The sequence below is a fragment of the Pteropus vampyrus genome, unplaced genomic scaffold (assembly GCF_000151845.1).
Source record: "Pteropus vampyrus isolate Shadow unplaced genomic scaffold, Pvam_2.0 Scaffold98, whole genome shotgun sequence".
NCBI lineage: Eukaryota > Metazoa > Chordata > Mammalia > Chiroptera > Pteropodidae > Pteropus > Pteropus vampyrus.
In genome coordinates, this window is record NW_011888879.1 from 3375088 (window position 1) to 3390550 (window position 15463).

At 37.0% G+C, this 15463-nt stretch overlaps 1 protein-coding gene across 1 annotated transcript in view; it reads right to left on the reverse strand.

The window, feature by feature from the left end:
* Nucleotides 1-1505: 1505 nt before the first annotated feature.
* The window catches only part of PLA2G4A (phospholipase A2 group IVA), a 131272-nt gene continuing 117314 nt past the window's right edge, over nt 1506-15463 (reverse strand). Inside the window, exons 16-18 of the mRNA XM_011364565.2 lie at nt 9496-9691; nt 7914-8071; nt 1506-3752 (exon numbers count right to left, since the gene is read on the reverse strand). Of these exons, the coding sequence (XP_011362867.1) occupies nt 3621-3752; nt 7914-8071; nt 9496-9691 (486 nt within the window). The 3' untranslated portion in view covers nt 1506-3620. The remainder of the gene's footprint in view (nt 3753-7913; nt 8072-9495; nt 9692-15463) is intronic.

Here is a 15463-nt window from a genome sequence, read left to right on the forward strand (position 1 = left end):
ACAGGAAGCGACTCAGGCTTACCTGCAAATGGGCTACAGTCACACTGTCTGACAGATCCAGGCGTTTCCAGGTACCAAATTCCTCACGTGTGGCATAAGATGATGCCACCGCCACGCCTCCGGCCCTGCCCTAGCTCTTGTTCCTCAGGTGCTCTCCAGTGCCCGACCATCTCCCGCTTCCAGATCCAGCTTCCAGCTGCCTTGAGGCTGGGCCCGCGCACGCGCAGTGCTCACCCCGTCAGTCCTGGGTCAGTCTAGCCCTGTGGAGTTGGGCCTGGCTCTAACAATCTGTATAGTCTCCAGTGAAAAGGCGGCTCAACTGGAAAATTACCCTGCAGTGGCAGCTACACATTGGCGACAGTCAGTTTCCATGTGGCCATGCTGCTCGTGGGTCCCTGGTTTCTCCAGGGACAAGTCCTCCTAGGTATCTTCTATGGTACCAAGGTCAGCCCGTCCGACTTTGCTTTGGCAAGGCCGGCCAGTAGCCTCCTGCTGTGTTCAGAGAGACTGTGTTCAGAGAGAATTGGCGCCTTTGTGTAGTTTGGGGCTTGGAAGCAGGCAGATGCCTTGTATCCCCAGTTCCTGCTCCTGTGCCCCACCTGTCTGGACCCAGGCCCGGTTTCAGTTCCACTGCCTTAAAAGAGAGCTGCTTGCGCATGCGCGGTTCGCAGGTGCAGTTCACACTCCACTGGCATTGGGCAGGCAGGGACCTCCAGGTCTGTGGAGCTGGGGTCTGTCCCCAAACTCCTGCATAGTCTGCGCTGTAAAAGGGATTCACCCCCCTAAGACACCCCGTCGGTGGTGCAATACAGAAGCTGAAAATCAAGTACGGTCAGTCTTATTTGGACTTGCTGCCTGTGGGTCCTGAGTGTCTCTTATTAGATTATTGCCCTCCAGCCTGCCTGGCTCTGCCCTTGAAAGGCAGGCCAGTGTCCTCCAGCTCTGACTTCAGGGGAGCATGCACATTTGTGTATGTTAGGGCTTGGAATGAAGCAAATGCTTTGTGTTCCCCAGATTCTGCTTCTGTGACCCGGCCTCTTGGGACTAGACTGGTCCCTCGTTACCATGTTCCTGGCTACACCGAACTGAGCTCTCTTGTGCATGCGCAGTTCTCACTTCTTCAGCCGGCCTGGGGCAGCCACGACCCTCTGGAAGTGGGGAGCTGGGGCCGGGCTCCACAATCCGCAGAGTCCAGAGTGGAGGGGGCCCACCCTGAAAATCACCTTGAGGCGCCAGCTGCAAATGGGGACAGTAGGGCCCCATTTGGACTTGCTACCTAATGGTATTTGAACTCTCCATGAACCAGGCCACCCAGGTGTCTCTCGTTACATTGGTCGTGGTCCCACCAAGCCAGGCTTTTGACTCCCGATATATCTGGCTTGGGGTGATAGGGTCCTTTGTATAGGTGCGGTCTTGGACACTGGCAGATGCCTGCTTTCTGCCTAGAGCCCACGATAGTGACCAAAAAACAAACAAACAAAAACAACAAACAAAAACAAAACAAACAAAACTCTACTCGGTTTATTCATTTACTTTCTCCACATAAGATTATATCATAGCAACAGGTTGAGGCAAGAATTTTTTTTTTTTTTTAATTTCTGCCCCAAGCACTAATTTAATACACTCTTCCAAACTCTTGCTCATATAATTAACTCAAAAAGAATTATCTCCCACTCAGCTCTGGGCACAGTGATCTCTTCTCTGCTTTGGGATATGCCTGGCGCTCCACCTTCAAGCATTTGCATTGGCTGCTCCCCTGGCCAGGAATGCTCTTCCCTTCAATATTCACAGGTCCTGTCCCCTGAGACCCTTCACATCTTTACTCCGATGTCACCATCTCATTATGATCTTCTCCAGGGTCCCATTTTAAATTACATACCACCAACACGTCTCATCTCCTCCCTTCCCTTCTTTAATTTTTCTCCCTGGTGCTTATCACTAACATTCTAGATACTTATTTGTCTTGGTCGTCGTTGGTGACCTCCATTAGAATGTACGGTCCTCGAAGACAGACGCTTTTGTCCGTTTTGTCCCCTGCTGTATCCCCAGATCCTCCAACATGTCCGATGGCCTGTAGTGGGCACTCATTTGTCATATGAATAAATCAACCAGTAAAAGAACAAACTTTCAAGTGCTCCCTTCTTTATTATTTTTTTAAATCTTTCCTCACAGGTAGAAATGTGAATGTGTGGGGCCTCACCACGAGTCACCCCAACATGTGCTTCTGTGTATGCGGATTGTTTTGAACTAAAGGCAACTTTAGCCACAGGCTCAAGAGAAACTTCTGCCCCACACCCTCCCTTAATTACCTAGAAGAATTTGAATTAGAGGCCTCACCCATAAGAGATTATCAAAGATAACTTCTTTTGATCTAACTATAGGGCAGAGCAAACTGCTATTTACTAAAGGTCTGCTTTTCTTATCATCCTGAAATAATCTTCTGAAGTTCTCAAGGCATTTCACCTCATCCCTAGCTCTTGATGTCTCATGTACTCATTTTCGCTTTCTACCTCTGGAACTCTTGTGCATGTGGGGGTCTCTGACTCACATACGTGGGGTTCCCACACATACGTATGTATTAAATTTGGTAATTTCCTCTTGCTAATCTGTCTCACATCTATTTGACTGTTAGACCAGCCAGAAGAACCGTGAGAATAGAAGAAAGTTTGTTCCTCCCCCACAAACGAAAGGTGAGATGAAAGAAGACAAATGAATAGACGCGGTAAAGAAAGAATGAGGAAGCCCTTATGTTTGGAAAACCAACCCAGAACCTTAGCAGTTCAACCGTAACTGAACCAGTAGCCGTGCAATGCAGACTCTCCCGAAGACAAGTCTTGCATATTCAGCCCTTGCTACTCTTCCGGATTTTTCTCCGGTGGTGGATACGCAGTCCAAGATAACCTTAGCAAAGTAAAACGTTAAACTAGAAGTGGTTACATTTTTTTCTACTTGCTGAATAAATATATGCCATTTGCTTAACAATTAATGCACACTTTCTCTTTTATGAAAACTAGCCATGATTTAAATCGATAAGTTTCATATTTGAATACAGAATTAACAACTTTTGCATCCGAAAGCATGAATCTGAGACTCTCACAGCCAATGGTACAATATCTCATTAAAAATAATACAACTCAGTTGTCTCATGCTAATTTACATATAGATGTATTTATTTTGTATATGTATAAATGCATTTAAATAAAAAATAGTGTTGTCTCATGGCATGAATAAATCCAGTCAGTGAATGATATTCACACATTATGCAAAGTCTTACTTATTGAGACTGAAATGTTAAATATGCTAAAAAGAAGCCAAGGTTTTAAAAAGAGGACACAGAAGGTAGTTGATGAGGAATGTCTAAAAATACAGTATATGTCCCTACATTTGCATCAGGAAATTCCTACTCATAAAAAAATGTAGCTGAGTATATTTTTACATAACCAACACCATCTGCTAACCTAATGAACTTCTAAGGGTATTATTCTCATGCAGCTAAATAACTACAACTTTGAGTATTAGCCAGTCTCTTGTGATCAGTACTAATGTGCTTTTAAATCCAGTTGTCATGGAATTTCAAACTCCCTCAGCATCGGAAATTGCTGCCCTTTCCGGCACACAAATTATGCTGTGGGTTTGCTTAGAGACTCCTTGTTGAAAAATTTTCTTGCCTCAATGTTACTGAGGGAAACAGAACAACGAGATGGATTCTGCCTTCTGTATTCGATGCTTTCAATGATGGCATTCTTTATCACCTGCAAATAGAGGCAAAAGATGTATAATTAGGGCAGCTATGAACTCATTTAACCATTTGTTTGCTCAAACCAAAAATCTCATCAATCTTTTTATTAAAGTATTCTTTTCAAATAGAGAAATATCTGAGTCATGTATATATACATTTAAATTCAACATCCCACCGTTATAGTCTTGTTAAACTCATATCCAAATACTCTTCCTTTCCTTACCAGAGAAAAAGAACTATTCTGGGAGTGTTCCAGATTTTGTGCTGATCAAATTGGGAATAGAATACTTGTAACATGGTAAATTTATCTTCATTCTGTCCTTCACTGAGAAAGTGATGAGAGTGAAGAAAGAATAATTACAAAATCTAGAATTTATGTTCTTTACAGTTAGTGGACAAGTGGAAATGAAGGATCACAAATAAAAGACTTACCCTATGCCTAGTGAGGAGAGAAGTCACGGCTAAGGAATCACCCCACTTCCTCAGCCAAAACAGTTATATATATATGTATATATATATATATAGTCTTCTGGGAAAAATGAGCTCATATGTTACTTTTAAGTAAAGCAGAAATTTGCCGACCCCATTTTTCCTATGAGTAGGGGAAATATAATTCTATAGCGACAAAAGAAGCTTTGGGCTTCCAGACACGGCCATTTCTTGGCTGTGTGAGATCAAGGGCAGTTTAGCTTAAATCCTTGAGCATGTTTCCCCTTCTTTAGAATAGGAATAATAATATTAATCTTGGATTTTGTAGGAATCGGACATCATTTGTAAAAACTACTTTGACAACACCTGGCATATAGGAAACATTCCATAAGTAGTATCTATTTATTGCTGTTTTAAAACTGACCATCTGTGAGGAAATTCAGGATGTGAGGCTAGAAAGTTCACTAGAAAGAACCCACCATATATAGCCAATCGTGGGCTTGTTATTTGGTAAAAGTCAGAAAATTAATTCTGTGATCAAACGTGCCCTCTGCATCTTCTTTTAATAACTTCCCCACCTTTCTAGAGATCATGCCATCAGGTTTTAAGTTGGTTTCTCTTTCACCACATAATCATGAGACGCAATAACCCTCATTACGGAGAAGTACCCAAGTAAAATAAAAAATCAGCTATTTACTTTCCAAACACCGAAGAAGCTTTAAAATATAAAAGACCACAGTGGAAATTATACTGATGACTGCTGTCGATTACTTCATAATGAATTCATGACCACAAAAAATCATCAATATCAATATCAATAACTAGCAATATTTACCATAATTGGACTTTGGCAGCTATTTCTAGTAAACAGGCCATTCTTATAAATGAAAATGAATATTTATACTTATAACTCTGAAAAACTCAAATTAAATGCAATTGGAATAAGCAAGTTGAACCACTAGGTGGCATATTAACACTATAAAACCATTAACCAGGTTTTTACAGATTACTGCAAAAAATACTGATTTGTTGTGATATAATTCTGTAATATAAATAGTAGAGCTAAACTCAGTACATCAGTTGCTAAATTCAAAGCTTCCAGCATGATACATTTAGATGTATCCACAAAGGCAAGATACCATATTTGAATCTTCCTGGTTTTTCTTTTTTTTTTAATTAGGAGTATTCTTAAGTAGTGTCTGTATCTAATTTCCTCTTTCATACTCCCCTGAAATTCATTGAGATTCCAAATCCTTCCCATCAGTCTTATCCTAGCAATAGCCCTCATATCTCAAACTTCTCCGTCCCCACTGCCCATCTCTAAATAGGATTCATGTCATCTTTCGCTTGTGCCATTCAATAGCTTCCTCATTGTTGATCCAGAACCTTTAAATCTTTGGCAGTAAAAAGAGAAGATAAGAAAATAAAACGTAAAATGTGATCTTCTCTCAAAAAAGAACAAATTTGGAAATGTGAGATTGGAAGCAATCCACAAGCAAATATTGAATTCCCACAATAGAAAATTTTAAATGATCCCAAAGAAGAAGTTACAGTATATTTTGAGAAAGAAATAAAAATTACAAATATAGAAAAATACAAGAAGATATACTGACCTAAATTTCTGTGAATTTCCTGGCTAATGCCTGCTTTCCCAATAAAACCCAAAATGTCATGGAAACAGGGACTCTGTAAGTCTTGTCATTTTTGATCCCAGCACTTAGAGCACAGTAGGGGAACCATAAATATTTGTAAAATTAATGAATATGCAGAAGGTTATTATTATAGGTCGAATTAAACAGGATAAAGTTCAAATCATAGGGACAATAAGACTTGATTTGAGTCGAAGGACAAGCAGGATTTTATAAACAGAGTGGAAAGATGAGGCATTCTCGGCAGTAGAAGGAGAACCTTATAAAAAGGCTGAAGATAGAGGGTCATGCCATGTTTAGAGAACATCTGGAAATTGGCCTGGTTGGAGAGGAGGCTGTTTTGGAGAATACTAGGAAATGTGCTTATTTGAGAGATAGATGGTCAAAAGTTAGGAAAGAGTGGAAAAAACCTGTGGCGGTATCTCAGCTCTTCACATAACTGTGTGACTTCCAGCAATCTGCCTAACTAATACATAACTCAGTTTCCTCACACGCGAATAAAAATATCTACCTCATAGGATAGTTTTCAATGTTAAATATTTGAGGGGGAAAGGTTTAGCTTATATTAAGCACTCAAAACTTTTTCTTGTTCTCTTGTTTTGTGAATTATTATATTCCTAGTTCCTAAAACAGTGCTTGGTCCAGTAGATACTCAATAAATATGAGTTAATGAAGAAATAAGATGGAAAGAGATTACAGACAGCATTAAAGGTGCAGGAATCGGGGCCCAAGGTATTAGGCTATGATACTTAGTAAGCTTCTAGTTATTTTTTTTAGAAAGATAAAAACTTAAACTCGTACCTAGACACACTTATCATGATGATAAAATACCAATAAATTAAGAATTAAGTACCAGTACTTCTGGATATATGCTTTTCCACATTTTAATTAACATCTAATATTTAACACTATAAAATTGTTTGAGAACAAATTTTAAAAGCTTTTTATTATGCATCATTGGCATATGCCGAATAAACTAACACACAACAGGTTCTTAGAATACATTTACTGAATTAATAAATTGAATGAGTGGGAGTGCGTAACAGTACATTTTCCTGGGATAGCTAAGTCAGAACACAGATAATATTATCATCACATATTAGCTGCTTCAATTTATTGTCTCTTAGATGCCAAGCTCTTAAACTATATTATTTTACTTAATCCTCACCCTGATCTATAAGACACGTATCGCTGCTTCTTCTTACAAATGAGGAAAGTTAAATGTGGAAAGGTTAGCCAACATGCCCAGCATCACGCAGCCAAGAGGCAGCATGCAAGGGTGTGACCACCCAGTTAGGTCTGACTCCAAAGCCGCTGCGTTTCTCACATACCACACGTCTACCGGTGTAAGTGACTAGATATTAGGTTTCTCACAAAACAAACAAACATGAAATACTGCCAGTGGAAAAACATTGGGCCAATGTTCAGTGAACAAGAATTTGGGAGGATCGAGTAAGTGCAGAATCCTGATGCTAATGACAAACCGGGGCTGCTGTCATGAGGTGAGTACAAACAGAGCAGTCGTTCTTTAAAGATGAACTGGAATTTAGCGTTGGCAAAGCAGGCTAGCTAAGATCTCTGGGGAAAATGAAGCGACAGAAGCATGCAGCTGTCAGAGACAGGGTAGGAGGGCTGCTACTTTGGGTGATATTCCCAAGATCCACAAAAATAAAGACATTTAAAAAGCATGAGTGTATCCATTAAAACACATGGTATTTTTGTAGATTAACTACACTTTGGTTATATCCACTTTCCTACTTTTATTTTTCCTTTTTATCACTTTCTACTTCTAATATTTATTTTATCATATCACAAATACATTAGGTACTTTGGGAAAGAAGCTAAGTTCCAACCAATCTGTCAATCAAATAATAGCATAAAATGTAGGCTTTGCCAATTTGGAGGCATTAGTTTTCTTATTTGTGAATTTTATAGGGTTCGCCTGGAGATTAACAAAATATTTCATGAAAAATAAAATGGTACAATTTGGGTGGTGTCATTCATAAACCTTATTTTTAATTAATTAAAAAGAGGTGTTGCTATGTTTATGTGATATGAAATATCTGACATTGTCACTAATCGTAGGACATACTTACATCGATGTTGTTCAGAGTATTGAAGTACATCAGATCATGAAGCCTTTTGAATGCTTGATTTGGATATTGGAAGTTGAAGGTTGAAAACGGTGATTCCGGGTCATCAAAAATATCAAAATCAGCTATTTCTTTCTCTTCTGCAGTTTCTCTTGGAACACCTAAATATCAGAAGAGTCTCAAACAGTGTTATTTTGAACACTACAAAATAGCTCTAAAACCCAGGGAATAAAACATACAAATAGCCATAAATATAACATTGGAAGTCTCCACTGGGGTCACTGTAAGCTGTAGTAATACTGTTGTGTCCCCCTTCCACATTCCCTGGGGGATTTCTGTGTGTTTTGACTGGGCAACTTCCAATTGCCAGTATCCTCATCTCTGTGCCAAAGGGCTTCCTACCCCTGTCTGCAACTGTGGAAGCCTGCTTTGCTCACTAGCAGCTGGCTGGAAATCCTGGTAAAGAATACTCTACTCCAGGCAGCTAGGGAGTTAGGATATAAATTCCCCAGTTCCCTTGTCTCTTGCCGTGTGAGTGGGCAGGATGATTCTGGAGCCCAGGTTCTATTCCATTTCCTAGTTTCCCAACAGGATCAAGCAGCCAGCTCATGAACACATCTTTTGCTCTCTGCCTTCCTTCTGTTTGTCACTTCCTCCTTCCTTACTAAAATTCTCTAGTTCATCCAAATAAACCATTAGCACTTGAATCCTTTGCTCGGAGTCTGCTTCTGGGGGAACCCACACCAAACATGATCTAATTGTGGTCATGACATAGAAATCCCCTATACGGCCTCTTGGGAATTAACAGTGATAGAAAATTCTTGGTTTCGAGTATTTTACTGTCCGATAACTAAAAATGACAGCCAATCCTTCCTTCTCTTGTTTTGAAGTACGACTTATAATAACTTCTATCCCTATTGATCCTTTCTCTGTCTTGCTCTGCCATCTAGAAAAAGATGATTTTCTTCTCCATAGTCCCCTGTCAAATCTTCCATTTCTATTTTTTTGTGTCTTTCCTTTTACGACTACATTTTCTGGTCCTAAAATAATGATTTTTAGGCCTTCGGCATTCTGAAGATGGTACAGCAGGATGACTGTGCTTTGAATTTAATTTTCTTTTTCTATGAAATATAACATGGCAACATGAAATTACCAGCTATGTTGTACTGATACATTACATTCATCTTGTAGTCAGCTAAAATTCCCAGAACTTTTGCATGATTTGTTCCGAAACAAGGGCTCCTTTCACAATAGTGATATTCAAAATTTAACAACCTTAATGATAAGATCACCAACCAATCAGAACAAACATAATTCGAGGTTTTGGAGTAAAGACCCAAATCTGCTTTTACCAAGCTAGTAGTTAACTCTCCAGATTCTAGATTGTGAAGGACCTAGGGGATGTTGGAGTGAGAAAGATGGGGGATACTTGGATGTCTCAGGATAGAAGCTATTTGCCAAGGTTAGGGAAGCACTCAAAATTGTAATAGCTGATACAGCAAGTGCCAGTGCGTATCAGCTTAGTATTGGTCTTGCTCCTTTACCAGATTCCTACTTTATAGAAGACAACTTATACCCAACGCACCTGGAGCCTTGTACTTTCTGAAGTTGATGTTGGCCAGAACGAAGTGGATGATAGTCGGGCAATCTTTCTCTACATCAGGATTCTTGGGTTTAAAGACATAACACTCCTTTAGTCCTTCTCGATCAAACACGTAAGGGTCAATCTTTGGAAAGGGAAGCTTGTTCATTTTAGCCCATTTTTCTGCAAGTAGAAGTTCCTGTGGAAGAGGGAAAGATGCATTTGGGAATTTTCAGTCTTGATTTGTTCAGCCAGTCTGGCTATCATTCAATATTTACTAGGTGTTTACTATGAGCTAGTAGCATGTTCCTTGCTAAGATGAATAATGACCCTGTTCTCAAGAAGCCCATCAATCTCAAAAAAAAAAAAAAAAAAAATTGCTCAGTGTTGTTAACTTTCGGCTCTGGCCTAGCTCCACTGGAAAATTTATTGATGAACTGAACTAAATGAAATTATGTTGATGTAATTGCTATTGGAAAAAAGTTTTATAGGTTCTGGGCATTTCTAAGCCATGTGAATCTTTTTTAACCCTAAGGAGTCAAAGAATCTGAGGAAGCAGAATGAAGAACATTCCATGCTGAATTTTTATCATTTCCACACAACTAATTACAATAATAAATTTTATGTATACAAAAATATTTGAGTTTCTCTGAATTGGCTTTCTTTCTCCATTCTGTTTCTGAAAAAAGGTTAGGCTTCTGGCTTCAGCATGTTGTCATTACATAAGGAATAGCCAAGAGTGGGCCATAGAGAGGGTACCACGAGTTTAGTTAATGGGACTGGCAGATTGTGTGATTGCTATCACATACTAGCCCCCTTCCTGGTAAAAAGATTTTGCGTCCCCACCAGAATGAGAGGACACATGGGACAGAACCACGGCAGCTCATTTGCAGCTGCTGATGTGTAGCTTGACAGAGAAATACATGTTTGTTGTCAGCCACTGAGATTTTGAGTTTGTTTCTGCATCAAGGCTGACTAAGGCAGTGAGTAAGCACACACACAAATATTAAAAATTTAATATGAGAAAACAAGTCAATATGGAGAGGTGTACTGAATCAAGCTTATTTCTATTTATATTCAGCTTAAGGGGAAGCAGGACAAATAAACTGATGCTGGGGCCAGATTGTCTGAGTCAAAGTCAAAACGCCAGCTGCGGGCCTCGGGCATGTTTCTTAATGCTTCCATACTCAATAGCCTCAAATATAAAAGAAGGATGGTAATAATAATACATCTCTCATAAGAATGCTGTTAGAATTATTTGCGGGGCTGAAGTATGCAGCGACACTCCCCTAATGGTACCATGAGGATCATAAGTGACAATAACAAACCAAATAAACAAACAGGGACCAGGTTGTTCATTATCCCTGAAATCTTGGACTCTCAAGTCCATTTCATCTACATTTCACCTGTTTCTTATTTCTCAGCATCTCATTTTCTACCACTGTTAAATAAGGTTAATACTACTATCTATCTTCCTTAGTATTGCTGTATTAAATGAGATAATGTATTTTTTTAAAAGTCAGTAATTTATATTTAAGAAAACAAGCACTTTAAAATAGCACTTTACATTTAGAGAAAAATATACTCTTCATTGAACTTTTACTAGTCTTTATGCTTCTGGAATGTTGTGAATTTTAAATCGATCAACTCTCTCTTTAAGCCATTTACAAAGAAATAAAAATATGGAACAACAAAAACTTTAATGTATATTCAAGCATTTGCTTCACAAGCTATTAAGCTAAATGCAATTATATTTTACTGAAAATCCCATATATACAAATATTTTCTTGTTCGAAACTTGAGAAAACTTTTATCATTAACTCCTTTATTCCCCCCATTCATTTGGATTATTCAGCTTGTTATTTCTTGTCTAGCACTGTTCACAATTATTCATTCCAGCCTATTCAACACCCAAATAAAACCCAAAGTTCATAGTGTGAATCGGTTGCGTGAGAATAAAGAGAAAAAAAGAGCTTGCGAATGTTTATAAATATGACTCAAGAGTATGACCAACGATGTGTGGCTGTGTGGAGAAAGAGGAAAAGGGAATTGCAGGACAGAAAAGACCAAGCTATTTTTAGGTAGATATTTTATGCTGGAATGAGGAAGAGATGGAAACTTTCTCTTTCCTTATATGATCCTAACGTGGAAAAGATTAAAGACTGGTGACTATAAAGACAGTGATTACAGGATGGAAAAATCAGTTTCTCTCTGATGTCTCATTTCTCGGCATGTAAAGACAGAAACAATGACACAGACTATGAGGAGAGCAGACGAGTTTGAAAAGAGTATTTGAGAAGAATGCAGTGAGCAAAAAAATCATTGCTCCACAAATTATAGCAACGTGCCAGAACTGTATTCTGTTACAACTATCCATGTGCTTATTGTTTGACACCACGGGCTTCAGATTTCCATAGACAAATTTATGTAGGACTAACTAAAGCGATTTTCTGTGGAGATAAAAATTTGATAATATCCTTCGAAGTGATACTTTGTAAAATGTTTATGCATTTTTGAGTACTAAAACATCTCAAAAGATAGGAAAAACAATCTAAATAACAGAAATATATTCAAACTATAGTGTGAATGGCAAATATATGCCATTTTATTTATTTATACATGTAAATATATATTTATAAATACATAGGTATATTTATACCTATCTATAATAAATTAGTTTTTCTCTATAGGAAATGTTTTTTCTTTGTACAAACTTAGGATATGTGCTAAGATGTTTCTCATTATTTAAAATCTATTTTTATATTTACATACTTATGGACCATAAGTATGTAAATAAGTATGCAGAATCTTTAAAAATTATTGAAACAATTATATAAGATACAATGGCTAGAAACTGTAATTTAGAATTCATTATTTTGTGGTTTTTTGTTATTCTCACTTCCAATAAAAAGCATGCTGGTATTAGAAGCCAAGATCTTTACGATGCAATATAAATGAAAATAATTTTCTATATCTGATAGTGTGTAGAATTTACATAGAATTTTTGCATCTCTCATTAGTTCTTCACTAACAGGTTACTGTAAATTCACAAAAATATGTAAGGAGAAATTAATTTGGGGTATATCTACTCACTATAAGGCATCTGGTCCTCAAGACCCATACAGGTGAGTGAGTTGAATGGTGGCCCTGCAACAGATAAATCCATGCCCTAACCCCCCAGGACCTGTGAGTGTAACCTTATATACCAAAGGGTTTTTTGCAAATATAATTATGTTAAGGATCTGGGATTATCTGGGTGAGTTATAAATCCAATGACAAAAGTCCTTATGAGACACAAATGTCCTTATAAGAAGACAAACTCATAGAGAAGGCTGTATAAAGACAGAGACTGAGATTAGAGTTACGCAGCCACAAGCCAGGGAAAGCCTGGAGCTACCAGAAGCTAGAAAAGGCAAGGAAAAATTCTCTCATAGAGACTCTGGAGGAGCTGTGGCTTCCAGAACTGTAAAAGAATACATTTCTGTTGCTTTAAGCTGCCATGTTTCTGGTAATTTGTTATGGTGGCCGAGGAAACTAAGACAAGAGGTAAATCTGTACATGCTACGTTTAATAACATGCACTTCCCTTCATTGGCCATTATGAATCGATACCCACAAAGCTAACACTTGGACTGGTTTGGTCTTGATGGTGTTAGCCAACCTAAAAATTACAGTAAATCATATGCAGAGGTTCTAAAGAAGGATCAAGCCCTAATGTCAACAAATAAATCAGGGTTATGTGGAAAAACACAGATGCTTTTTCCTTATTTGTGGGTTTAAATGGAACTTTGACCTAGAGTAAAATACAGAAATTTAGACGTGTTACTTCTATCATTTGTGAAGACTGGCTCATTTCAAATTCTCCTTTCTCTTCTCTTCCTTTTCTCCTTTCCTCATTGTCTCCTTTTCTCCTTCCTTCTTTCCTTTTATTTTTATGAGCATGAATCCATTGCTCCGGCTTCTGGTCATTAAGTATTTAAAAGGCACTGAAAAATTGAGCTAGATTTATGTCCAATATATGGCAACATAATATAAAATAACATAATTTATGGCACAATACCTCTAATCTATTACTCCCCATAAAATCTAGTAAGGTAAAGAAAAAAAAATTCCAGTTGTAGACTTTGAATTTTCCTATACTCCTTGCTTGCTTCTCAAAAGATCCAAAGCTTTTTTCCCCCCTCCTAAATCCACAGTCTGTTTATTTTGCACACTTGAATATGAAGACTCTGGCTTATTTCCATGACTAACATTAAAGACAAATCCTATCAGAGTTCTCCTTGAAGGGACCCTAATGGTAAACTAAATTTGCATGGCATGTATCTAAGCTATGAAATGGTTAACAAAAAGAGATAATAAAATGAAATACAGAGCTACTTTTCTTAAATCAATTTATAAGAATACTATTTAGAATAATGAAGCTCTTTATATCTGGACTATTTATTAGGCTTTGTGCCTACTAATTAAAAAAAAAAACAAATTCTCCAGGATCACTGACGTTGACGTCATCAACTTTCAAGGCCAGTTACAAAGTAGATATAATAAAGTGGTTGCCTTCATTGAAAGCCATGATGTCCATCCTTCTATATCTCCCTGACAAAATCTGAGATTTAACTATTACTTATGACATAATTACATCAATAATTGTGAAATAAAGTTAATGGTTCTAATAGTTTGCCCTATTCTTTTATTACAAATAAGATCCATATTTCAGTCTCAAATATATAAAATTCTTCACTCTTTATCAACTTAATAAAATCATATTGCATTTATCTAATTATTATATTGGATTTTCTCTTCTGCTATCAAGACTTTATGTAGATTTCCCATCAATTTTTAAACCTCATTTTACTAAAATAAGTAACCCACTTTAACATTAATATATAATATTTTTATCAATTTAAACATTATATTTGAGTAATCTTTTAGATCTATGTAGAAATGGATATTTTTATAATGGCAATCTTAAAAACATTCATAGGTTTAGAAAAGCACTTTCAGTATTCCAAGTCAGCCTGAAAATTCAGTTCATTTTCACTTTGAACTTTCCGAAGTACATTTTTGAAGAAAAAAAATATACATAACATATTACAATTTCCTTTACAGTTAGTCTCTGAAAATACAATTCACTATTTCCAGAGCAATAGGTTTTACACTATACAAAACCAAAATAGAAGGAGATATATACATGTGGGGAAGAAAAGTAGGATGGAAGGAATTGACAAAATGATTCTAAAGAAGCACGTCCATGAGAATGCACAGCTGGAAATGTCTATAGGTTTATAGTGATTATACACTCCCTAAGATAGTAAACATATAATGAAGCTATTCGGTGTGGTATTTAGATAGGAATTGTCAGATTGTCAGATGGACCATTGGAATATAAAGGTTAAACACAAAACAGATTCTGGTGTTCTATAATAAAATAAGTAATAATAAAATCATCACAAATAATGTTAAAAAATTCTTGTGGAATTATTACACACTCAATATATTTTAAAAGATTAATGAGTTAAAATATTTAAAAAGAATATCATAAAAAGAAAAATATCAATCCATATGTAACTAATCTTGATAAGAAGTACAAATTTCGTGAGTAAAACCAATGAAAGAAATCGCTACAAAAATATTTAAAACATTAAAATCATCAGAAAATTCCCAATACAAATAACTCATTTGATCATATTTGCAAATAAAAGGCAAACTAATATTTTTCAGATATAAAATACTTATTAATGAGTAGCAGCAAAGCTAATAATTCAAAGTAGTTTAAAAACATGAGTTCACAATATGCATGACAAACTAGTTTCACAAGCAAAAAAAGAAAATTGAAACAAAAATATTTTCCTTTTCTTTCTGTCATATTGTAAATTTTTCAACTTTGTTTTTAATATATTTTTCATGCCAGCAAAGCGATGTAAAACAAGGGCTCACATCTACAATCTGATACAGTATTCTAAATTGATACAGTG